The sequence below is a fragment of the Cimex lectularius genome, unplaced genomic scaffold (assembly GCF_000648675.2).
Source record: "Cimex lectularius strain Harlan isolate CLEC.00 unplaced genomic scaffold, Clec_2.1 scaffold7, whole genome shotgun sequence".
NCBI lineage: Eukaryota > Metazoa > Arthropoda > Insecta > Hemiptera > Cimicidae > Cimex > Cimex lectularius.
In genome coordinates, this window is record NW_019392731.1 from 4232002 (window position 1) to 4258853 (window position 26852).

General features: G+C 33.9%; 2 protein-coding genes across 2 annotated transcripts; one reads left to right on the top strand and one right to left on the bottom strand.

Moving 5' to 3' along the window:
* Positions 1–666: 666 nt before the first annotated feature.
* LOC106668616 (protein croquemort-like) lies at positions 667–11483 on the top strand. The gene is made up of 8 exons (XM_014397529.1): positions 667–1154; positions 7504–7664; positions 7725–7869; positions 7930–8148; positions 8215–8429; positions 9804–10104; positions 10160–10233; positions 10298–11483. Exons 1-8 carry the CDS (start codon positions 1035–1037, stop codon positions 10560–10562), a joined length of 1500 nt encoding a protein of 499 aa, XP_014253015.1. The 5' UTR covers positions 667–1034; the 3' UTR covers positions 10563–11483.
* An 830-nt stretch (positions 11484–12313) lies between these two features.
* LOC106668615 (probable C-mannosyltransferase DPY19L1) lies at positions 12314–26372 on the bottom strand. The gene is made up of 14 exons (XM_024226870.1): positions 26155–26372; positions 20805–20917; positions 20608–20745; positions 20341–20555; positions 20217–20274; positions 20013–20159; positions 19770–19922; positions 19492–19710; positions 19242–19438; positions 19042–19177; positions 18876–18984; positions 18654–18816; positions 15723–15848; positions 12314–15664 (listed from the first exon to the last, which is right to left on the bottom strand). The coding sequence occupies exons 1-14, from the start codon at positions 26309–26311 to the stop codon at positions 15481–15483; spliced, it is 2115 nt and encodes a 704-aa protein (XP_024082638.1). The 5' UTR covers positions 26312–26372; the 3' UTR covers positions 12314–15480.
* Positions 26373–26852: the final 480 nt, after the last annotated feature.

Sequence of the window (26852 nt, forward strand, 5' to 3'; positions counted from 1 at the left end):
ATTCAATTCTACAATATTGTAATAGAAATAGAGAATAGAATGGCGTGTGACAATTTTATTCAGAACACACATCATTAGTGACTTTTTAAATTGCATAATGATCCGAAATTCATTATTGTCACTGCTCAATCTCTTCGTTTGTAGTTCATGCACATAGTTATAATGCATAAGAAATAATCGTGTGCCTATTGTGCGTTTCTAAACTTTGTAGTTGTTTTTCACTCTCTTTATCAGTAAGTTTTGCTAGGTTGGTGATTTTTTATTTAAAAAGAGGTTTATGTTGTTTTAATTTTTTTTTTAAGAGAACCGTGCCATCATTGGGCACCAATTGGTTTCCATATTTACAATTTTTTCATTATTTATTATTATTTTATTTAAATTAGTTAGAAATTACAATGGTTTCCAAGGTTTATGTTTTATTGAGCAGCTTTAAAAAAACAAGTGATGTTGGGTAAAGGGGCCTTGAATTCCTGGCCAAGGTTTTCTCGGAAATCAAGGACCTTCACAGTCCAAAATGCAATATCAGCTAATCTGTCATAATCGTCCAAAATCAATCGAAATAAGCTAGATTTAATTTTAAATAATTAAAAGTTGTTTTTTTTTAAATGAAGTCGAGATGTCAGCATTTTTCAGAAATAAATCGATTGGCTTCGCTTTCCCCACTCGATTTGGTAACACTAGTTATCACACCCACTTTGGCAAGTTTGGTGATTGCATATCTGTTGTCTGTTTGCTATTTATTAATCTCGAATAGCATGACTTCTCTTTCAAATCACGTCGACGATTCCATTCAACACAATCCCATTGTTTTAATTATCCACCTTTTATTTGACTCTTAGCATTTAGAAATAAATATTAACATTTATCATTATTCAATCATGTTTTGATATAGAATAGTCTTTGAACAGTTTCACTTTGTAAACTTCATTGTACAGCTGTGTTTTCATTTTATTCATAAATAAAATTAGCTGGATTAATATTTAAAAAAACATTCTGGTGGAATTTGATTTAATTTCTTAACAAGAGCTTCAAACATGAGGAAGAATATATTCTTGGAAAAAGTCATACTGCTCGGGTTCGGAGGGGTCCTGTTTGTACTGTTCTGCACCGTATCAATTGCATGGCCTTTGTTCTTCTTCTCGCAGCTCAAGGAAGTAAGTAGTTACAATTATAAACCTCACACTTATCTACTTACATTGAATAAATGTGCACGTATATATCCAAGATTTTATGAATTTGTAATATTAATATTCGAACAACTCTGGAATTTTAGCATCTACTGTAATTTATGCTGGGTGTTGGTATGCAAGCCGGTGGACTCATGCTCCAACCGGCACTGGCCACTTATTGGATTCCGACTTCACTCGCGGGTTTATAGAAATACTCAAACGTGTTTCAAAATTATACCATCTTCAGTGATGAACTCTTCGCTCTTCAGTTCATCACTGAAGATGTGCAATGCCGAAATGCATTTGACTAGTTCAACAAACCCGGAAGTAAGGACCCAGTAAGCCGGTTGCAGCAAGTTCTACTGTAAGTTTTATTATTATTTTGTAGCCTGGTTGTCGCCAATTATTTATCTTGGTCTACCAATTCTTGGCTTTATCAGAAGTATTTCGACATTTTGCCATCTTTAGTAGTTTGTGTGTTGCATTGAGTGTTTGTTGACAATCCATTAGCTGTACTCACTGAAGAGTATATACAAACACAACTCAACACCCATTGAAGATAGCAAAATGCCGAACCGCATCTGATAGACAAGCCAGGGAGAAAAGACAGGCCGAGATGATTAGTGACAAACAAGCTCATTAACACGCAGATTTCTGCTTTACAACAACAAATAAAAAGCTTGTTATGTGTAAACTGATAAAAACTTACAATGTTAACATGGATTTGGTGTTCAATTTAAGCTTATGACTTTATAACTAGAGCCCAGATTTATATACAATAACAATCCTCAAATATGCTATACAATGTACACTAGATACGATGAACTAAATCTTGGCATAACGGTGGTTGTTGACTAACTACCAGAACATTTAAGTCCGCAGGGTAAGGCCGGTACGTCCCAGCCTCTTGGATAAGATCACCGCAATCTAGCCCTCTGATGCTAAAAATACATTAAAAAATTATGCAAATGAAAATAAAGTGGTAGCATCAGTGGGCAGGGTTGGCAGAGAAGTTCTCACGTATCAAGAGTACCATCAATACGTGGCCCAAGGAGGATCTGACTCCTAGAAGAGCAGTCACCCAATTTAGAAAAAGAAAATTTCAATTTAGAAAAAGACATGCGAGGTTGAACGGACACTTACTTTTGGACCAAAGCCCCCCCACGCATGTGTCATACAGAGAAAGTTTGCTAGATTGAACTTGAAGGTTGGAACTCATTGTCTCCATATAGACAGCGCATAGGAACAACACCCGATATGAGAATTTGTATTTCCCTTGTTACAATTCTTAGAGAAAACAGGATTTTTTTATTGTATGTATTGGTTTTTTATATGTGTTGAGAGTAAATGTATTTATTGGTGTGAATATGAAGTGTGAGAGGGCCGATAGCAGAATACTTAGTACCACATCAGCCCTCAATTAGATTAATTATGAAATAAACTATCTATTGACTATAGTAGCAACCTCAGTGGCTAGATGGATAAGATCAAGGTCTGATATCGGACTGCTGCCTACCTAGGTTTTTTTTTAAAGGAAATAGGACAAAAAATCTCAGTCTCACAAAAATCATATAATTTGAAATATTGAAAATAAATAATTAAGCTTAATCAAATATAATCTCTTAATAAATCCATTATGTTTAGTGGTCTCTTTGACCAAATTACTTATTTCAATTAATTATTCTTTTTATGTATAGTCTTGGTTGAAATGAAAAAATAATTGAAATAAGTAATCTTTTAGGTTTAAAGTGGGATTGTTCAGCTAAAAAGAACCAAATATTTTGTCACTTTTTTATTCTTAGTACACATTTCAAAGTGTTTTGCTCCTTTTTCATAATCTGAAATCACATTATGTACGATTGTCAGTGAGGGTGTAAGTCCACAACTCAGGAGGGAAGTAAGAACCTTTTATTTTGGCAAGAAAAACGTGCTGAGTGAAGAAATTAAGCGTCCCTGCATCATCTTTGTTTTAAATAATCCCGCTTTGCTGATTATGTACTAAATTTAAAAATATATCAATCAATTTGAGAAAATTCTCTAATTAGGAGCACCTTTACTTTTTTTAAAAAATATATCAATCAATCTGAGAAAATTCTCTAATTAGGAGCACCTTTACTTTTTCGTTTTGCCACTATATATTGTTGTTACTTTTTGTTTAAGTTACAACAAACTCAGCAGATGTCTAAACTATTGTTTAAAAAACCTTATAAATTTTATGAATATTTGTAAGGTTTTAATATTATTCTATTTTAACACATTGTTTATGTTTGTTCCTAGAAAGTTAACTAACATCTGATTCAAATTTTAGCCCCTTGTTTTGTTTTTCCTCATGCCATTAGTTGCCTCATTTATTTTTATTTTTTTAAGTAATCAAAATGTTTCAAATTTGTATTATCGTTCAAATAAGCAAAATTATTGCAATATTCTTCAAAAGTGCAGAATAAGATTTGAATCATTGTACCGTAGAGGTATGATTCGGATAAATGTCTGGTCAACATGGCTGAAAGTGTAATACAAATAATATGCAATAGCATACAAATCCGGGTCCTATTTATGACATAACATTTAATATCTCATGTTCTCATTTTATTTCATGGAATATGTTCTTCATATAGTCACAATGAAGTTGTTTTTTTTTTTTTTTTTTGGGGGGGGGGCATTTTGCGGTCTTATATTACAAAGGTCAAAAAAATTATCTTATCACGAAACAGACCGCTTGATAGTACAATCTAAAACAAAAGTAAATCTTTTCTATCCACATAACTAATTTTTTTGGTTCAAATAAATAAATAAATAAATGGTTCAAGAAAGATATAAATGTACGATTAAAAAAAATTATTCTTTTTATGTAAGGTCTTGGTTGGGATGAAAATTTTAGTGTCACGAGCGGGATTTGAGCCCACAACCTTCAAGACCTTACATAAAAAGCATAAAAAGATTAATTAATTGAAATAAGTAGGTTGGTCAATTAGACCACTAAACATAAATGGATTTTTTTAAATGTTAATCCCATTAGATACAATGTGGGTGGAAAGTGATGAATTACTCAAGTACTCCACTACCCCAATTGAGTAAATGGAATGTCGATAAAAAAGAATGCATTTGGGTGAGAGCATGGGTTTGAATCTAGAAACTGATTGTGTTGGAGCCGAACATGCCCAACTTAAGTGACTGGAGGTCTGACCCCAGTCTGCTAATACCTGGGGTGGATGATTCTATTGAAAGTGCTGGGAAAAAATGGAATTGCCTAATTGAAAGTGACTAAGAAATGATAGGCTCAGTTCCCAGTTCTGTACACATGTTTATATATGTAAATCAAGCTCAGAATTAAGCTTACATAAATCATTAATCCATTAATCCACCATTTTGTTAAAAGATGGCTTTTTTTAAAACTTACTTACGTCTTATTTATACTTGGGTGATTCATCATTTTGATTATAGTTAATAAAGTGTGTGTTGTTTAGTGACGTTAATTACTGATCATTTGGAGATTGTGAGATGCGGTCTGATGTGATGTAGGCTTAGAAAAACATTTTCTTTGCAGTGCCGACGTTTCAATCTTTATTAAGATCATCTTCAGTGCTCAAAGTGTTTGTTTTCTGTGTAGATGTGTTATTACTGTGTACTGTGTTGAGTGTGCCCACTTGCCCCGAGGGCAGCCTCAACACTAAACTGCATCTCACGGTCTCCAAATGATCATAGTTCACAAATGTCATACAAGTTCTTTGTGGCAGAGATTTATCCATTACGATGGTTTTCTAATTGATTACAATATAAAAAATGTATTGTGAAGTGGTTTGACCTCTTCTCTTTGATAGATGAAAGTTAAGCTCTCCATAAGTAAGGGATTACATTACTTTTATTACAATTATTCAAATGTTTTCATTTTTTTCATAATTTTATTTTTAAACATAGTTTTGGTCGAAATATAAATAATCATTTTATGTATTTGGCACCTTTGTGCCCGATATTTGATGCCATTGTGACAACTTGAACTTTTGAAGAAATACTTGTACTCATTGGAGGAAGTGTGCCATGGAAAAAGTGGTAACCAGAAGGTGGAAGATCTGGGCTGTAATGCTGGGTGAGAAAGACAATTCCAACTCCTTGATTTTTGGTTTCATAGTCTTGGAGGTGTGTAGTCTAGCGTTATCTTGTTGGAATAGGACTTGTATTCTATTCCCCAGGGCTTAAGCTGTGTACTCTCTCAACTTGTGCTGAACGAACTTTTGAGGAAAATGCTCGCTTTTCAGAGACTGACCAACATAATACTAAGATCTTTTGTTTCCCAAATTGTTCTGTTTTAGTAAGTAGAGCTGACTGTCCTGGCTTAAGCTGTTCATTTTGATTGTTAGGGTTTTTTTGCAATTTTCTACCTTTTTTTTTTTTTTTTTTTTTTTGTAACATGTAAACAATGTTTGTAAATCCCAGGCCCTGAAGATGATCTCAATAAAGATCGAAACGTTGGCACGATAAAGAAAATTTTTTCTGAAACCTACATCACACCAGACTGCATCTCACGATTTCTAAATAAATATCGATTAACAGTCATTAATCACCACACATTTCTGCCCTTTGTTCTGCTAGTTAACGTCTAATTATGTGGTACTCTTCTTCATATTAATTAAATGTTATGCAAGTGCAGGAAAACTTTACTTTGTCATTCTCCAATTTCTGAAGAATTGCTGTCCTTGTGCTCTTAAGGTTGTCACTCGTTACAGTGTCCACACCGATGTGTGTTCTCCAGGGTAAAATCTTCTTCCTTGAATTTCCTGAAAGTCCCTTTATTTCAATTGCCCCAAAAGGGAGGAACTTTTTCCTTGAGAAAGGGCATAACTGCAATTTGGCTGCAGAGGTCGTTAAGTTATTTCTCATTGCCCAGTCCTTAAATCTTGCAAGACCTCCCTTTAAGGTTTTCATATTCATTTCTATAAACATATGTTTTACACAGAAGCAGGCATTTCTGGCCTATTGAGTAATAACTCAGGAGGAAGTTTTAGTTCCTGATCGGACTAACTTATTTATTCATCAATTAACAAAAAACGTTTTCGACTCATCCTAGTATTATATAAAAATATTTTTATTCAGCAATATTCTCATATATACAATCATCAATGATAGTTTTTAAGTGTTGCCTTTAAAAGGAAAGTAATTCCTGACATACAGGTAGGCTTGACATCCAACTACCTGTTTTGGATGCCTACAATAAGAAAATTTTTGTTAGAGACAAAGAGGAAATCACAGAGGATGAGTCATTATGGTGTTTTCATTATATTTTTGGTTTTAGTTTTATATGAAAATTATTGAGAAAAAACTTCAGCTCTTTCCAATCATTTTCATATAAAATGTCAAGATTGATTCGAACCCAAAACATCATAATGACTCATCCTTTGCGGAGAGCAAGAGGGCACTCTTTGTCTTTAGCAAGCACTTTATTATTGATAATATAGCCACAATTCTATAAATGTTTTTGATTTTAAAAGAATTTTGTTAATATTCAAAGCTACTTATTTCATTAAAAAAAGCATTTGTCATTATCCAATATGTCAAATCTAAACCCTTCATGCAAATCTGGATGTCATATTTTGGCAAAATGAGATAAGTGCACATTCCTGCAAGTCTTTCGGCCTGACATTCTGTATAAAATATTTAAAGTCAGAAGAAAAGCACTTTCTTTTAAATAAAATGTGGTTTTTTTTAGACACCTTGAAAAGTTACATCAGCATTTTGATAATTATACTTGTCTTTGTAAACCCAGCTGATATATTGAAATAGAATAAGTGGGTTTACTTATACTTTTACGAATATTTGTCTAGGTGCAACAAATATATGTTTTTTACTTGTTTTAACATTTGTTTTGTTCATAACAAGCAAATTAGTGCACTTGTCTCAGTAACAGTTTTTTATACAATAATATAACAATACAATAATACACAATACAATAATACTTCACTTATTCTGTTTTACTGGCCTCACAAATCAAAGGTATCAAATATCTGTAATAAGAGGTGTTACAATAAATGGTGTGCCCTAAATGTGTGTTAAAACTAGATAACTGCATAAATGGTTAAACATGTAGCATGATAATTAAAAATCAAAATATCAATCAAAAATCAACAAAAAAACTTGGACAACTAAAAGTTGTTACAAAAATTGAATTTGAACCAAAGGTCTTAACTTTAAAATCGCAATCCTGAACATTTTTTTGTTGCTGTTTTCTTACTTATCCAGTTTTGCCTCAAGGGTGCAGAAATAACAGGAAAAATTCTGATTTAATTTGGACTTATAAATGATTAAATTTATTTAAAGAATTCATAAACGCACAAATTTTCAGCAATTAGTTCTTACCAATCAGTCAAAGAGCTATACTCTCTGGAAAGACACACCAATCCCTATGTACTTAGAGATATACATGTTCAACTGGACTAATCCGGAAGAGACTTTGAAAAAGGGCAAAACCCCGCATTTTGTCGAGATGGGACCGTACGTGTTTAGGTATGCTGAGACTACTTAATACACACTAGAAATTTTCTTATAATTTTTTTGCACATTTAGTGAGACGCACAAAAAAGTGGATGTCAATTGGAACGATGACAATGAAACGGTTACTTTTAAACAAATTAGACAGTGGAAATTTATTCCTGGCTTGTCCAACGGAAAGCTTGATGATGAAGTCACAAATGTCAATGTTGTAGCCCTTGTAAGTAACACTTGGACTTTAATACTAAGTATTTGCATATAATAAAAGTTCTTTTCTTAGACAATAGCTAACATGGTCAAAAAATACATTGATAGCAAGACTATAGAAATACCTGTAGATAAATTGTTTTCATTCTATGAAAAAAAAGTTTACATAAAAAAACCTGTGAGGAAGCTGTTGTTTGACGGTTACAGTGATGAACTCCTCAATATTGCAGAAAAGCTGAAACATATAATTAAAGTGAAAATTCCTTTTGATAAATTCGGATGGTTCTATTCTGTAAGTATGAGTTGCTTGATTTTTTTTTTTTTAACATTCTTTTTCATGCATGTAATTTTTTATTAGAGAAATAATTCAGCTGATTACGATGGAGTGTTCAGCATAAACACGGGAATGGATTGTTTGTATCGACTTGGCCTCCTGGAGGATTGGAACTACAACACGCATACAGACATTTACAGTGGAATATGTGGTCAGGTTAGCGGGACGTTGGGCGAACTCTGGCCTTATGACGCATCAAAGAAGGAAGAAATAGAAATATTTGCAAATGATATCTGCAGGTCTGGCAGTTTTGAATGATAAATGATAATGCTAATTAATCAGTTATTTTAGGCTTTATCAATATCTGTCATGGAAATACTTTAACCCTTTTCATTAATGATTATGTAATCCAAGGATTTACGAATTTTTTAAGATGACAAAAAGGCCCGAATAGTCTTAACATGCCAAAAACTTAGGAAAAGAAGACACAAAATAAATTGTTTTATTTAAAAAAATTTGTCATGTTGACGTTACAGGGGCAATGCAAACTTGCCCAATTTTAGCAATGGGAGTGGCCTGGTTGCATGGCATATGAAAATTCTCAAAGTGAAAACTCTTAGGGCAAAATAAAATAAAGCCGGCCCAAGAGTAAGAGTAAGCCAAAATAAAATACTAAAAAAGATAAAAATACATGAGTTGGCTAAAAAAAAGTTAGACAAAATGATATTAAAATCCAATTGAACTCAATGTACAACACACTTTAAAAAGGGATTAGAATGTACACAGATTCTCTTATTCTCAAACAACTCATGGGTTTATTGAATTACTCAAACACATTTTGGCATTGCGCCATCTTCAGTGAGTATCTACAACCCAGTACTCAAGTTCATCAATTCGCAGACTACCGAATATGCCCACTTCCTGGGAAAGTAATCAGGCAACTCTGATGTGTGGATACCAGGACATGAGGGGATAAACAGGCTGGCAAACTAGAAAAAATTGTAGAAGCCCTCACACCCTTTGGACCTGAACCACAAATTGACACCCCTAATGGTGGTAGCCAAAGATAAAAAGTGAACCTGAACAAATGTCAAGGAAGAAATGACCACACACCAGATTTATTCACCAGGTGCGAAATACTCAGTTCTTTGACATCTCAACCAGAAAACAAAAATCCATATTTCTCTCAGTAGGCAAGCATTAAGCAAAATAATACTTAATAGCAACTTAATACTGGTCAATGCCCATTCAAATACTCAAACAATGGGAAAAACTGAGATATCTATCAACTGTGTCTTGAATAGGTAGAAACATCAGAACAAATTCAATGTAACTTCAAAATTTTAGACCAGAAATGATACCACCTCTTCAGAAAGGTGGTACAATACCAAAGAAGAACTTGGGAAAGTTCTCAACAACCTTAAAGTAGTGCACTTTCCAGGGGTTTTTTCTACATTATATCTTTTAGGTTACAGAGAAAGAAATTGAGACTAAAGTCGTAGTGATTGCAAAAAAAGAAGACCCAAAAGCAACAAAAATCATTTTGACAAAATAAGTCAAAGCTTACTTTATTAAAAAACATTTGTATATGTCAATAGTCGTTCTTAACAACTGTCAGAAAGAAGTTGGATATGTGTAATCATCAGTGTAATCATTTTTTTTTTAATTTTTAGTTCGATAAAATTAAAAAGAAACTCTACCCAAACAATCCAAGGAGTTGAAGGTATACTTTTTGAGGGAGATGAAACTGTGTTCGACAACGGGCAGATAGTTAGGGAAAACGCCTGCTACTGTTCGAACAGCAATTTTGCTTGTCCACCTCCCGGGACGAGGGATATCTCCACATGTCGTTACGGAGCTCCTGCATTCATTTCATACCCACATTTCTACCTCGGCGATAAGTACTACCACAAGGCCGTATCAGGAATGAAACCAGATCCACAAAAGCATAAATTTTACATTGTGCTCGACAAGGTATTTGACCGTTACTAAAACGTTGGTTTTATTATAGTAAAAATATACTTTTCAGACTATGAGCATCCCTCTTGAAGTTCATGCGAGGCTTCAGATAAATATTTTGACGGAAAATTCATTTGGGTTAAAGTAAGTTTTATTTTTATTTTTTCATTTATAATTTTTTTTTAATTGTATTTTTTCTTGTGTTAAGATTTTTTGAAGATTTGCCGACAGCTTACATGCCGATGATCTGGTTCAACCAAAAGGCGGTGATCACGCCAACGCTTTCGAGCCAAATTAAAAGCATCTCCTTTTTTGACGATAACCTTGAATACATCTTTATCGGGCTTGCCCTATTTGGGCTTATCCTGACACTCTTAGGTATATTCCTTTGGGGTCGAAGGGTCTATATCCAAGAGCCCAGCCCATCAACATCGTTACTCTGCAATTCTGATTCAACTGAAAATATTAGTTAAAAACTTTTTTTTAATTGTATTTTTAGAATAAGAAATCAATTGCTCATGCGCTATATAATATTAGATCTTTTGATTTACGAACAAAAGCGAACCAGTCTTGTTCCTTATATATTTAAAAAAAAATATAGTATTACTAATTGATTTTATATTGTACAGGAATACAGGAAAACTAGGTAGTAAAAAATAAATTTTCTGTAAGTTTATTAGTGCATGAAATATTTGTCTTTATGATGATAAAAAAACTTAAAATAAATTATTATACTTAAGTAAATAAATGATTTGTTTGTAATTTTATACACTTAAATTTCAAATGCTGTGCAATTTGTGTTATAAAAAGAAGCAAGTTTTTAATTTGTCCATTATTTTAAACAAAGTACTTTAATGTTAGATGTAATAACCATGTTTTTTAAATTTATAAGTGGCAATTGACTATTTCCTAAGAGAAATTACTTACCTAATATTTTATTTGTATCACATGAATATTAAACTATACTTAACACCTTTAGGAAAAACAAAAATGTGGATATTAAAAACTTTTCCTAGTATGATTTTGGACTGTTGAAATTAACTTTCAATAAATAAAATATTATTGTTTAATCCAGTAAAAATCTTTGAATTAATTATATCTTGATATTTATGAGTTACTGTCTTAGTTTATAAATTTTACCATGCTTTGCGGACAATAGGTAGGCTGATGATAGTCAATCAGACTGCATTTAATAAAAGTTTAATAATAAATGTAAAGAAAAATGGTAGATTGAATTACCTTAGATAATGCTTGCATATTAATAAATTTTTGTGATAAATTTTCATAAAGAGTTGTATAAATTGATATTTTGTTTAAATTTTACAGTAAAAAAACATATTTCCCATGATATGCATTAGGTGTATCGGGTTAAATAAAACTGTGATAAATATTTACAACATTTTTTTATTACAAACCTTGCATGTCATAATATTATTGTACATTTACTAAAATATCTACGACTAAACATCCAATTAATGAATTCCCTGGTTTCCGTAATTATAAAAAAAAGAAACTAGTGTTATTAAAGCTATAAACATCAGTTTAATTAGTCTTCAGTCCTTTTCTATTGGGTTGTCCGGAAATAAATGCAGGTTTTCTTTTAATTACCCCTCTATATTATTACGGATTATTTTTTTGTGTGAATATCAACCTTATTAATACTCTTCCAAACAGAAACGTTTGTTTACCTTAGTAGCATTTCTTTATTTTGGAATAATTCGGACTTTACTAAGATGTCAACATGTGATTTTCGTGTAATTTCATTTTACGAATTTAAACTCAATCGGAAGGGTGCTCAAATGGCTAGAAATACTAATGAAGTCTGGATGATGGCATTGTAGGTGAGAGCCCAGTTCAGAGATGGTTTAAAAAATTTTGAGGGAGATTTTAGCCCTGAAGACAAAGAAATTGGTGAAAGGATTTCTTCCGTAGATGATGTTCTGCGAGCTTTGGTCGAAGAAAATCCTAGAACGGCTGTTCGAGAGATCAGTAGAAATTCTTTCAGTTAGCAAATTGTCTGTTAACCACTTTAACGCAATTGGAAAGGTGAAAAAGCTCGAAAGTTAGGTTCTTTATGCATTAAAGACCTCAAAAAAAATAAATAAAATAATCTGCTATGAAATTTGCACAACACTTCTTTGCCGAATCTTTTCTGGATAGAATTGTAACTTGTAATGAAAAAGAGATTTTGTACGATAACAACAGACTTTCTGGACAGTGGCTCGACAAAGGAGAAGCAGTCCCCAACTCATCAAAAAAAGGTGGTGGTGACTGTAGTGAGCTTCATTTAGGCTTTACTTCTTGAATCCTGCCGGAACAATCAATGCCAAAATCAGAAAAGGCCAATTTGACGACCCATGCCTCACATGTGGCATGAAAAGTGTTGGATGTTGGTTATGAGGTTCTGCAACACCCTCCCTATTCTCAAGAACTCTCGCCTACCTACTACCATTTTTTCAGACACTTGGACAACGTTCTACAACATACAAACTTTATTGGTCAAAAATAGTTAGAAAATGCGTTAACAGAATTTGTTAATAATAAAGGCTCAAAATTCTATTTAGAGGGTAGAGCGAAGTTGCTATCACGTTGGAAGAAATCTATGAGAAGTTATAGAAGGTATGTTAATAAATAAAAAATGCTTAAAATCATTTATTTGTTTTTATTTTATAACCATAAACCTGCATTAATTTCCGTACAACCCAATATCATTACAAAAGAAATTTTTAACAAATTTTAAACTCAAATAATATAATAACTCAGAAATTGTAGACAAAACTTTAGTTATTCCTCAGCAATTAATACAAATTTTATTTTAAAAAATAATTCAATTACGTAAATAATATCACAGAAAAATATGAGTTTTAATTGAATTGAAATGTTAACAAACAAAAGTACAAAATCAAAGGTCAACAAAACAGGAAATCGAAGATTTCTGATCATTTGTAAACAAAAGTTAATATCTAAATCAAGTAAACGCGGAAATAGTGTTTGTTCAATTATGTCAATCTGTCCAAAGTAGAACGTTTACTTGAAAGCTAAAATGTAAAAATAACTCAAGAGCTAAGATAAATTTACATACAAAGAACCCTTGAAGTCTTATCAAATGAGCAATTTATAAAAAACATTTATTTCCAGAAAAATATGAAAACACTAGCCTGTTGAAAAAAAGACAAGCTCAATCCATTTACAAGAGACTTCATGCCTGGGTAGACAGTATAGGCAACTTATGCATTAGTTTTTTCCGATTATTTTTATCGTCTGTTTTGATCAGTCAGGTGCGTTTTGACTTTTTGCAATGTTCAGTTGTGGTTTAGTGTAAATTTTTGTTTTCACAAACCAACTCTTGAAGGGTAAAACATCGAGGTTAGGCAGACCAAAATGATCAGAAAAAGGTTCTTCACCCTGCAGACCTTAAGGAGAAATCTCACAATTTAAGTCAGAAAAATTGCTAATTATATTTAAACACTTGAAAAATCAATTTTAACAGAAAAATACAAATACATCTTTTTTGTGCAAATAATAGTTGTAGATTATCCTAGTTGGAAACAATTAGAGGTACATCATTAAAGAAAATTAGCACTAACTCAGCCATCAGGATAGACGAATCGTTATAACTGGGAACTATTAAAGGAGAGTTACCGAATTTGGCAAAAAATCTGGATCTCAATTTACAATTGTGCCAAACTATTTGCCACATTTCAAATTAATAGTAAAATAACTAACCCCTTCTCAGATTATTAGCATATCCACCAAAAAGAACAACCTCCTCGGCTGCTTGGACTTGTTGGATTGAAAGACTGCATTGTCAGTCAAGGGGCTTAAACTGACTCAATACAACAGAGTCCACCTGCTAGAGATCGTTACCATTCTCTTAATTAAAAAAGGGGTTAAATGTTTAAGACCCCCCCCCCCAGCATTGAAAGGTATTGTACATACCCCAGAGAAAGGAGAGGAAGACTAATTAATAAAAAATAAAGGTAGCCCAAGTCAGGACCAAAATTGGTCAAACGGAGGACGAAGGTTGCTTTTATTTCAATAGAATTTGAATTTAAAAAAGATAAAATAGGGGAAATGTAGCAGATGCAACAGGTGGAAAGAAGAAGAGTAAACGTGGAGTGGAGTAAGATAAGAGGGCAACAACTGGAGATAAATTGTAACCAACAGGCCCAAGGCGGCAGACTCGGAAAATGTTGGCATTTCGCCAGATTTTCCTTCTCATGTGCCGCCCAGGTCTGCCATCAAGTGTGAGTAAAGAAGTCGATCTCAGTACAGCAGGCCTGAGGCCATAGACAGAGATGATGTCATTGGTTCATTAAATTGTTCTTACTTAAGTCAAAGCCATCCTGGATTAGGTACTGAATATATGTTGTAAACATTTTCTAACAAATTTATTTTAATATAGGTCTTCTTCACAGTCATTGTCTGATCCTTTTCACTGTACGATCAAGAGCATAGTCGTATATTTCATTATAAAACCTCCAAAAATAATTTAAGAAATGTATCTGATGCACACTGCCAACTTAGACAAAGGGCATTAGCCGAACAGGAAAAGATGGGATTAGTAGTGAACCAAGATTGTAAGGTGCATGATGAAACTGCCTACAATGACTACAAGTTATTCAGCAGAGACTATGTATTAATTGTGTCGACCCCCACCCATAAAATGAGAATGACAACTGTGCAATAACTAGTGACCTCAATAAACACTCTCCATAAAAAGGTCATGATGCTTTTGATATATGTAAAGGCATCCAAAAGAACAAGATAAGCCTTCACATACACCACGGACTGCATTACCCATAAAAGGGGACTCCTGATAGAAAAGTAGGCGTTGTGAGCATATTTGCCACAAGGATTTTATTCGAGAATGGTCCTCCTAAATAAAATTTCTGTTCATTCATTGGCAAGAAGGTTTAAAAATAAAGAAATAAAAAATATTTTTGAAAGGTGAAAAATAGTTTAAAAATCAATTCCATGTGAGTTTTAAATGTTTTTGTATACAGTAAGTTACCTGATATGCTTAAAATATTAACTTAAAAAAAAAATATGTATACAAATATTCCAGTCATTTGACATATGTGCTAAGCTAGATTTTTTGTTTTTGGAACATTTAATCTTTTTTCCTTAAATTTATCAACCTGGAAATAGATAGTACACACAACCAATAACAAACGAGTTTGTTCACAACATATCACTTCATCCATTTCACAAGAATGGATATACATTATAAAAATATATTTTTTTATTTTTTGTTCTAATAAGTCTTAGATAGAGAGACTAGCCAAAAAACATGGGCAAAATGTAACCCCTCGCTCTTGTTTAAATTTAACAACCTTGCTTCACTTACTTGAATTTAAAAGTGGGAATATTTTTTTTTTTAAGGTTAAACTAGTATTTGTTAAAACCTTTGAGTTCAACGTACGGTGGTTGGAGCATTAAGACAGCATACTCTTCGTTTGAAAATGCAAGATGAAATGGGAAATTTCCGAGGAGGAGTTGATGGCATGTTGGTGGCCTACCTCTGTTTTTTGGATCTTCTATATCCCAGATGTCAGTCATACCACAACCAGCTCTAAAATTTAAAAAATGCACTGAAATAAAAACCAATTTTTTTTTTTAAATAACTGTACCTGCTCTGGCCAAAGCACCATGACTCAGAAATTACTAAATAGTCAACTTCCAAAGAAGATATTATTTTAAAAACGTCTTCGGGAGGTTTTCTGCTGAAAGCAGTGTACACTTTTTTTGTTCTTTCCCTGTTGAAGAAATATTGATTAAGTTTAGCAATTTCATTTTTTAACGATGTATTGTATCATAAAATAAGTCTGTAACATTTTTCGATTGAAATACAATGAAAATTTCAGGTTCTTATAAACAAATTTAATGAACAATAAAAAGTAAAAGTTAAGTAATTCCTATCATACAGGAGGGCTTGTGTAATTACCAGTTGATTGTTGTGCACAAGGTAGTTAAACCACTTTACTAACTAAAAAGCCCCAGAAACACTAGTGCGGCAAATACGAGTTAAACACCCTAACAACTTGGCCAACTTGTCTCCAATTTAATCAATGATTTATAAACAAATTATTTTGTTCCATGACCTGTTGCCATGTTTATGAAATTTTGTAATTCTGTCCTCGAACTTCTCAGGTTTTTGAGCAAACAATTCGTGTTTCTGCAGTCCTCAACTGACATAAAATCTTTGTCATTAATGGAGTTTTTCAGATCCTGGAATAAATAAAAATCTGACGAGGCAATGTCCCATGATTACACAGGACGTAGGACATTCCAGCCAAATTCCCACAAATTCTGGCATATCTGTAGAGACATGGGCAAGCCTTATCCTGGTGAAAAACAATCCCTTTGCTTCAAAACAAAAAGTCAATGATAGTCAATTGCTGTCAATTTTTTTTTTTTTTTTTTTTGGCGTTATGAACTATGCATATTAGCCATGTGACAATTCGTATATGTGTGTTCAAATTTGGAGGGGGGGGGTTATTGTGAAAAAAGGGCCAGAGACGACGGTGGGAATCGAACCCACGACCGCGGCGTGAGAGTCTCTCATGCTAACCACTCGGCTACCGCGGTCCCCCAATTGCTGATTTTAATGTCTCTAATTGTGTGCAGTAAACTTTAGAAGTGGGGCATCGGTGGCCAGTTGACACATTTGCGCACACATCATTGTATGGTAAAGGTCCCAGGTTCAAATCCTGTGGCCCTGCATTCGAACATAGTTACAAATGGGCTTGTTTTTTTTTTTTTTGTTTTTTTTTTCAAAAACACCTGTACCGAGGGTTGATATGACCTCTGCTTATGCGAACCCTCATAAAAAAATCATAATAATAATTTTTTTAAAATTGAGAAGTAATGGTTTGCTCAGGGGGCAAGTGCTGCAACGGTTTAGACGTTACCATGGCACTCATCATTGTTCCAATCCAGTGGCCTTGCATTCGAACCCAACATATTTACAAATGGGCTTACTTTTTCAAAACCACCAACATCCCAAGGGTTGATATGACTGGCCTCTGCTTATGGGGGAAAGAAATAATACTTTTTAATAAACTTTAGAAGTAATGGTTTGCTCAGGGGGTGTCAGTAGCCACAATGTTTTAGGCATTAACAAGTAGTCACAATGGAGCAGTTCCCCTGAGCACTGTACAATACAGCTTATTGTACTTCCTTCATGGCTCCATTTTTGGGAGCTCGCAACACATGTGTGAATTTGAGTCCCCAGTGTGCCGGTGTTCTTACAACATAGAAACTCATTTTTGAAAGTGGTCAGGACCAAATTCAGGGTCACTGGGATCCGATCTCACCCTAGACCTTCCATTGATGAGTTCCTTGTAATTTTATTTTATTTGTTTATTTATTTTTTATTTATTTATTTTTTTAATGCAGTCACCGGTCCCCTTAGGCGTCAGAAAGTCCAGAGGCAACGGTGGGAATCGAACCCATGACCGCAGGATCTACTAGCCAAGAGCCTTAACCACTTGGCTACCACGGTCCACCCCCCAACCCATACACCTTATTCTATAAGGTAAAAGATCCCGGGTTCGAATTCAATGGCCTTGCATTCCTCTTTTCTTTTCTTCTCTTTTTTTTTTTTTTTTTTTTTAATACACTGACACCCGAGAGTTGATATGAACTCTGCTCTTGTGAAAATAAAATAATAAAATAAAAAGTACAAAAAATGTTTTGCTTGGGCAGAAGCTCATAATAAAGGGCAAGTGCAGGCAAATGCACAACGTTATTTTCATGGGATTCAGCTTGACTTTTGAAGTGGATAATGATGAGTTGCTGCGTTTTACCCGTGCAACACATGCACATTTCATAGTTATCAATTTAAAAAAAAAAAAATTGGTTTTTTCACATTTATTTTAGAAAAGGAATGGCAGATGGAGATGCAGATCAATAAATTTGCTCAGGTAACATATTTGGAACACATATCTAGCTGCTCTCAGAAATGAAGAAACGCTTGAATGAGATATTTTAAGTGTATGTCATTTGTTTGTGAGTTGTTTGTGACAAAAGTTTGTATCTGGTAATCATCATTGGTTGAAGGACGACCAGAAAGCTTAGCGCCTTCCAAATCAAAAAATTCCAAATTTTCACTTTTCACAAATTTTTGACGGTGCTTCCTCCTAAAGCATCATCACTATACATATTACAAATTTTCGTAGGAGTTTGTACAATGGTTTTTTCCTTTGCAGCAATAAGAAAACCATAAATAACAAAAATGCAATCAGTGAGTGAAGACTAAACAGATATCTGTGTGAAGGAGTGTTACCACTGGGCAACTTCTACAAGAGCCTCCAATGATAAATTCAACATAAACGAACATATTTACATAATACAATACTTGTAGTAAAATCAACAAATATCAAATAAATGTAATAAAAAAATTTAAAAAATGCACTATTTGTCCTCCTTTTAATTTTTCAAAATATCTTGTAAAAACACAAAATCTCAAATGAAACTGACGAATAATGAATATTGCTTCAAAATAAAAAGGATAAAATCGAATTATTCAAAAACGCTACAGACTTATTTTACAAGCTAACCTTAATCGGGAATCTTCATAATGCGGATGGTTTACTATCGGTCTTCTTGTTGAAAGCAGTATTGCAGCTGTGATTGGCATTGGCCCAGCAAAAACAGCATTCGGTGGAGTGCTTTCGCTAATCCACCCTAACAGCTCCTCTAGATCTACATTACTGTATTCCCCTGTTAAAAATTTCCATTAAAATCAATTTAAAAGGGTGAATTAAACTCAAAGAATATACCAAGGATGTTGTGCTGTTCGACAAGATTCATAATGCCTCTATACTTCATGCAAGCGATGAAAAGCGCCAAGAGTGCAAAATGGAATTTTGTATCCAGAACTTTAAAATACTGAAATTAACTAAGTTAATTTTTTATAAGTTTTAAGTGATATTTTTAAAGTCATACTTTTCGAGATGCTGCTAAAGATGCAATGATACAAAGATGAGGTGTGAAAAACAGCTTGAGCCTCATTATCATGACCGCCATCACTGTGAAAGCCCCAAGCTGTAGGAAATTATATACAACGTCTGGGTCAATTGAGCTAAACAAGAAAATCAATAATGAAACAAACATTGAATTAGGAATATTATTCAAAAGAAAATTACTGAAACTTTGAAGAAGCGACCCAATATAAAAACAAGCCGATAGTCGTGGTGATGACTAGAGGTATCAAATAAGTCTCGGTTAGTTTGACGATAGGCTCCCATCCGAGGAAATCAAATTCAGCCGAACAGGTATAAAGCAAAGTGTGGAAATCACGAAACGATGATATTTTGGAACGTATTATGTTTATTATGTGCGTCTGAAAAAAATTTCATTATCAAACGTAAACCCAGAGTTGTTGCAATCACTTACATCATCATTTGTCGTCAGTGCCCTCGTTTTTAGCACTATGGCTAAGGAAAATGTAACAACAGTCGTAAATACACTCCGTACATAGAAGTTCTGTTTTACAGACAAAATCGGATATAGGAACATGAGGGTTGTTAAAGATGATAAAAGTAGGCAAGTTAACAGTGAAGACAACAACAGCTCATTACCGAACATTAGAAATAGAGTCAAAGAAACTGCCATCTAAAACAAATAAAAAATACAGGACCTTTAACATAGCAATTCTACAAAAATATACTTACTGTTTGTCCTGATAAAACAATAAGAGCTGAAAATCTGCTAACAAATCCCAGCATAAAAAGGATAAGAATGGCAATGACCTGCGTGGCAAATAAAAACTGGGAAAACTGCCATATCGCCAGACAAAGGGATGTAACTATTGTAATAACAACGAACTAGAAAATATTTAAAATAAATATAATATATATTTAAAATAAAATCAACCCATTTTATTGAGTTATATTATTGTTTATAATAGATCGTACTTGTAGGCTGGGCCTTCCTGTTCTTTGAGTAAAATCATGTGTCTCTTTATTTGCGTTTAAAAATTTTGTTACACATAACATTTGCAGGAGGCAGAATGGATAAGCGAAACTTTCTCTTAAAGGTGGAGTCCATTGAACTCTCGTACACTACAAAATATTGATTTATTTTAACGATTACTTTATTACTTTCTTCTTGATACGTACCTCTCCATGATTATAAAAGAAGCACATTACAGATATCAATCCGCCAACTATTGAATCGCTACAAGAAAATTGAAAACATTTACAAAATAATTTGAATATAAGTTGGAACTTTTAGTTATCACACCTTAGAACAAAGCCGTAAATGAATAATATGCTGGTCGTAAAGCCAGCACAGATCCAAACAAAGTGAAGATAGAAGAATTCAGGCTGGCGAATACCAACACAGGAAAAAACTGTGCTGAGGCCGTTGCCACGAACCACCTCCCAGCATTGGTTCCCCACAATACCGAAACTCTCACAAACCGAGTCAAAAATTCTGAACAAACAGCCTAGAAAAACCTGATTCTGTTATTAGTATACCAGCCATATTCTAGCAGTAAGTCAACCCTACTTCTGGAAACAGGTTAAATCTTTCAAGAGTATTAATAACTGATGGATACTCTGTGATATTGTCGTGGGTGATTTTCATAAAGCCCTCGAGAAACGATGGGGCTTCCACAATCGTCTTGTAATATGAGTAGTACATGCCCTGAAACAGAAGAAAGTCGAAATACGGAGCGGAATGGAAACATGCAGTGTAAATAATACCATTTCGCTCCTGAACGTCATTTCCCTCTCAAGAGTTGAAAGATGGGAAAAGTGGCGATCATTTTCAAAGAGTATCGCTACGTGAAATGTATGCAGAAGCCCGAATGTACAAGCTGGAAAAACATTACTGTTAAAAATTTGTTCTCATGTTTAAAATAAAATATTTTTTGGTTTTGTATTCAAAGAAATTAAAGGGAAAAATTATTAACAACTAAAAGCGGATTAAATATTTCTGAAGAAAAATCAAAAATATGTTATTTTACAAGATCCATGAAATCTACTCTTCCCAATGCTTTGACCCTGGCTGAAAAATCATTTCCAGTGGTTAATGAAGTCAAATTTCTCGTATTAATATTGGATCATATGTTGTCATGGAACGGCCATATTGCTGCAATTGAGACCAAAGCAGAGAAATTTTATAATCCACTGAAATGAAATCCACAAAGCAGGATATGCTAACCCTACAGTCAGCTTACTTTACTACAAAGCAACAATTAGATCTATAATTGACTTTGGATCAATTTATTACGGACAAGCTTCTAGATCAAAATTAAAGAAATTGGACATCATACAGCACAAATCTCTCAAAACTTGTTTGGGGTCTCTTAAGAGCACCCCCAATGATATCATCAAAGCTGAATGTAACGATCAGCCACTGTCACATAGAAGAGAAAAACTGGCAGGACGGTTTGTGTTGTGCCAAAAGGTAAAAAAAAAACTTCTCTTGCTCAGCGCATCTGTGATTTGTCCATAATGAATCTAACAAAAAAAAATTGGCAAAAGAAAAAACCTCCACCTATTACCACGAGTTTTCCTCTCTGGCAAAATATCAAGAAAAAATCGAACAAAGAGATACCCTTCCAATTTTCTCTACAGAGCTAAAAATAATTAGAAACCCCCTTAATTGCTGTGTACTAAAAGACTACTCCGGACAAAATCCCGTAGCGGTTAATCAACAAGTGCTTGCTGATCTTCAGGCTAAGGTCCACTTAACTGTTTACACCAATGGATCCCTCATGTCTGGCAAGGTTGGATGCTCCTGGTTCTGCCCTAGCATCAATAAAGGGGAATCAATTCCTCTGCCGGCAGAGATATCAATTTATTCGGCGGAATATTAGCAATTAAGGCAGCGTTAACTTTCTTTACACTCAACCTTCCTACAACAAATCACATTATAATTTGCACAGACAGCCTCAGTGCAATCCAGTGCTTGCAAAACACATTTACTAACATTAAGAATTATATTGACATAAAAAAGACTGTTAACAACTTTTCCACTTACAAAAAAAAAAAAAGGACTCTTTCGTGTGGATTAAAGGACATACGGGCATCTACGGCAACGAAAAAGCCGACACTTGCAAAAAATGCCACACAATTACTCACCCCTAGAATTGTAAGTATTCCTTATACAGACCTTTTTCAAATATTGGAAACAAGAATTCAAATAGAATGACAAACTGAATACTCTGCCTCGGATAAGGGAATGGCTTATAAAACATTATTTCCACTTGTGAAGACAATACCGTGGTTTAACAAACTAGACATGGCAAAAAAAGACATAACCATCATACATCGGTGAAGAACAAACCATGGCATCTGCACAGCGTATCTTCACAAGATTGGCACAAAACAACAACCAAATTGTGACACATGTGGAGTAAAGGAGGACCTAACGCACATAATGTTTCACTGCAGCCAATATTCGTCAGCCAGAAATAAATTCTACCAGGATCTGGAGAAAGAAGGAGTAGAACACCCAACTATGGAAAGTAGAGCTCTATTCAATAATCGCGGTATGTATAACTTGATAATAAAATTTTTAAACGATGTCTGTGAAAATATAATATGAACTGTATAATTTGTATATATTCTTTGTAACGGCTGTATAATTTTTTGATGCCAGAAAAAAAAAAAAAAAAGCGGTTCTAGATTGCAAGAAATTAATCATCTCTGTTTTACAGGATTCAGCGCTATTTTTCATAAATCTAATAAAATATTGGCTTGTAAAAATAAGTCCATAGTGTTTTTCAATAATTCAATTTTATCCTTCTTATTTTGAAGCAATGCTTATTTAGTTATTATTGTTTTCACTCTCCGAAAAGTGTTAATGTGTTTTTATTCATCAGTTTCATTCTATATAAAAGATCCATATTTTCACAAGGTGTTTTGATAATTTAAAATTGAAGGAAAAATTGTGAATTTTTGTCATTTAATGCTTTTTTTATTATCACAAAGGGAAAACTCTGATATCAAGGAAAATTTGTATGTGTATGATGATGATGCTTTAGGAGAAAGCACTGTACGTAAATGGTTTGTTTGGTTCAGAAGTAGAAATTTTGATTTAGAAGGCACAAAGTGCTCTGGTCTTTAGCAATTGATAATGTCCAAATTCAAACTTATTTTACAAATACTCGCACTTAATAACACGAGACATCTCAGAGACAACAAATCTCAAAAAGCTTTGCATCATAAATGAGAACAGCCGTATTCGTTTGTCCATACGGGCTCCAAACATGTTAACTGAGAAGAATTTATTGGAATGCATCTCCATTTGTGATTCCCGCTTAAAATGCAATATAAACACCACCGTTCTGCTAATTCTAGTGTATACGGCACACAATTAAAGCGAATAAAGCTAAAAATTGACCAAAACCAATTGTTGCATTAACTAATCGCAAGGGGATTGTTTTTCACTAGGATAACGCTTGTCCCATGTGTCTTTACAGGCAAGCCAAAATTTATTGGAGCTTTTCTGGGATGTGCCACCCCGCCCGTCTTATTCGTCTAAAATTGCCCTTCAAATTTTTAATAATTTTGGACCACAAAACTCCATTAATGGGTCCATTTGAGGACTGCAGAACACTTAGGCCTCTTTCAGACGAGGTGGTTTGGTTGATTCACCTAAATTGCCCGGTTGACTCTCAACTAGTTTACTGCCGTGTGAAGATTCTTCTTCACAGGTTACATACCAGGCAACTTTTGGAATCAACCTCTCTTCACAACAGGAAGTCAGTACGATGTTAGTACCCAAGGAAGCATGAGCACTTCTTGTGCTTGCTCTTCTGTAAAAAGAGAAGCAAAAAAGAAGGAAACACAGTAAAGAAAAATGTTGTTACAAAATTGGGAACAGGCACTTTCTCACAAATACTGTTTTCACTTCTTTTAATTTTGTCACTATACTCCTCACACCTCATGTCCCATATTGCTGAACTATGTCCCATGAGCTGTTCCACATTGAAACTTGCAATTGTAACGCTTTCCATGGTGAACTCAGTTGACCCAACTAGGTGACTGGAGTGAAAGACGAATGCTGAGCAGTGTCTTTTGTATTGAATCGAGAAGTTATGACGAGAGCGTGAGCGGCACTTGTGCCTGCTGTCCACTCACCTGGGCGGACGAGTTGACTGTGTGAAGGGGTTGGGGCAGTTCTCATCATTTGCTACCTGGGCTACACTCCTTGACATCCGTCCATTCAACTAGTTGAATCAACTAGCCGCCCTGTCTGAAAAAGGCTTTAAAGAGTTCAAGGCCAAAAACTCTGAGAAGTTCTGGGTGGACGGAATTAGATAATTACATGGAAGGTGACAACAGATAGTGTAACAAAATTGTTGACTAAATTTTTTTGCAAGTACCTTAAATTTTCATTGAACCATCAAAAAACGCTATATACTTATTTTAAAACCCAATACATTGCTACAAAATGAAATTACTTAACTAATTAAATATTTTTGTAACAGGGAAAAAAGACAAAAAGTGTACACTGCTTTCAGCAGAAAAAACCTCGTAAAGACGTGTTTAAAATAACATCTTTGGAAGTTGACTATTTAGCAATTTCTGAGCCATGGGTTTATCAGAGCTAGTACAATTATTTAAAAAAAAATTAAAATATGGTTTTTACATGGTTTTTGTCCTTTGTTTTTATTTTAGAGCTGGTTATGGTATTACCAACATCTTCTGGGACATAGAAGACCCACAAAACAACGGTATGCAATTCCTCCTCAGCAATTTCGCATTTCATTTTGCATTATTAAACAGAGTATGCCATCTTAACGCTCTGACCATCAAATGTTGAAGGTTTATACTAGTCTGACCTATGGGTAAAAATTAAATATTTCCATTTTTTTATTTAAGTAAGGGACACCAGTAGTTTTTGGAGAAGCTGAGATCACAGGCGTTCTAAAACAATACGCACATAAAATAAAAAAACTTTGGATGATTAGAACTCATCTTCCATCTGAAGGCAGCCTACTTGCACCATCTGGAATCAATTCTAATCAAAATTATGAATAATAATAATTATATCCATTATATTTAGTGGTCCGATTGTCCAAATTACTTCTTTCAATTAAATAACCTTTTTATGTAAGGTTTTGGTTGAAATGAAAAAGTTAGTGTCACAAACAGGATTTGAACCCACGACCTTCGGCTCAATACGTCGCTGCTCTAACTACTTGAGCTATTATGCCTTCGATCCACTCAGACACCAATGGAAAAATGGCAAATGGAGGGAAAATTCGAAAGGTTGTAGGTGAAATGGGAAGTTTGTGTCCAAGTTGATCAAAGTCACGATAGCTCAAGTGGTTAGAGCAGCGACATATTGAGCCGAAGGTCGTGGGTTCAAATCCCGCTCGTGATACTGACTTTTTCATTCCAACCAAAACCTTACATAAAAGGTTAAATAATAATTATTATGAAATGCATCATACAGATCCAACATCTAACACTTTAAACAGTACTTCTGGGCTTTGATGATGATTAAAATAAGTCAAAAGCTCGGCAGTAACAATTCAATTGGTTTATTCATCCAGATCATCCCAAGATCTTGATTATTCATCTGCATTGTTGAAGCATCAGCTTCTCTACAAATTTAGTGTACAGTGTGTAAATGATCATATGATATCTCCATGGGGTCTGCCGAGTGGTAAACCTGTTTGTCAGTTTCTGAAGTCTGTCTCAGACCAAAACACCAAGGATAGGAAGAGCAAAATGACCTGCCTACTGAATATCGTACAATGATTGATCAATTTGTTCAATGTTTTACAAGCTAATGTCAATACAGACAAGATTGTATGAGGCCATACTGAACAAGGCAAACAAAAGAATTTGGTAAAGGCATCAGGAGGAAGCTTATTAGTCTAAAGCTTGAACTATTACACCATCTACCGATGTCTGCAGGTGATAAAACCAAAAAACAAGCAAACATTTTGTCCTTAACAGACACATTGATTAGTGTCAAACCATCTCGCAAAGAATCAAACCGAGCATACAAAACAACTCTTTGTTATATCATTATGCAAATTGACAGCTACTCTGTGAGTAAAGAATCTGTAGAAAAAGCATGTTTATTCACCTAAAAATGCAATTAGCAAACGTCTGGCGATGGTCGTCTTGTTTCCAGTGCCCAGGCTTTTGTGCCTGTGCGTTTCGTTCTTCGTTCTGTGCCAGACTGGAGCGGACTGCTTCTCGTTCGACTGGGAAGAGGCCTTGTCCCTTTTCCGAACGGCCATCCCAGCAATCGACCGAACTGAAGATAGCCGATAGCAGTAAGCAGTTTATCTCGAGGTAGGCTGCAAACTGTAACCAGCACAATCGAGCTCTTATGTCGATTGATGACAATCGAATTTTAGATAGATCGATCAACAGTAGATTTTTTTTGTTGATACATAAATTTTATGTATGCAGATTTAGCGGGCACCTACACCTTTTCCGTACAAAATATAAAAACGTAACAGTTTACTATATAAACTAATATTTACAACAAAATAATATAATAAAAAAATATACAAGGGACAGAAAAGCACATTCATAAAAAATAGAAGAAATAATATAAAATAATAACATAAAAATATAATATAATTAAAATATAATAGAATAGAAAAATTAACAATCAAATTAAAAATAAAAATTAAAGACGTAACATGAACAAAATATAATATAATTAAAACATGGTAAATTAACAATCAAAATATAAAAATAAAAATCATTACAATAGTAATAATAACATAAATCAAAAGGTGCAATTCGTTGGCTCCTTATAGAGAGCGCTTA

Coding starts and splice junctions, on each gene's coding strand:
- LOC106668616 (XM_014397529.1), top strand. CDS start 1,035: ATGAGGAAGAATATATTCTTGGAAAAAGTCATACTGCTCGGGTTCGGA. Junction 7,665..7,724: donor ATGGGACCGTACGTGTTTAG/GTATGCTGAGAC, acceptor TTGCACATTTAG/TGAGACGCACAAAAAAGTGG. Junction 8,430..9,803: donor TTTGCAAATGATATCTGCAG/GTCTGGCAGTTT, acceptor TTTAATTTTTAG/TTCGATAAAATTAAAAAGAA.
- LOC106668615 (XM_024226870.1), bottom strand. CDS start 26,311: ATGGCCGTTCGGAAAAGGGACAAGGCCTCTTCCCAGTCGAACGAGAAG. Junction 19,439..19,491: donor CACTGACGACAAATGATGAT/GTAAGTGATTGC, acceptor AATTTTTTTCAG/ACGCACATAATAAACATAAT. Junction 15,665..15,722: donor TGGTGCTTTGGCCAGAGCAG/GTACAGTTATTT, acceptor TTTAAATTTTAG/AGCTGGTTGTGGTATGACTG.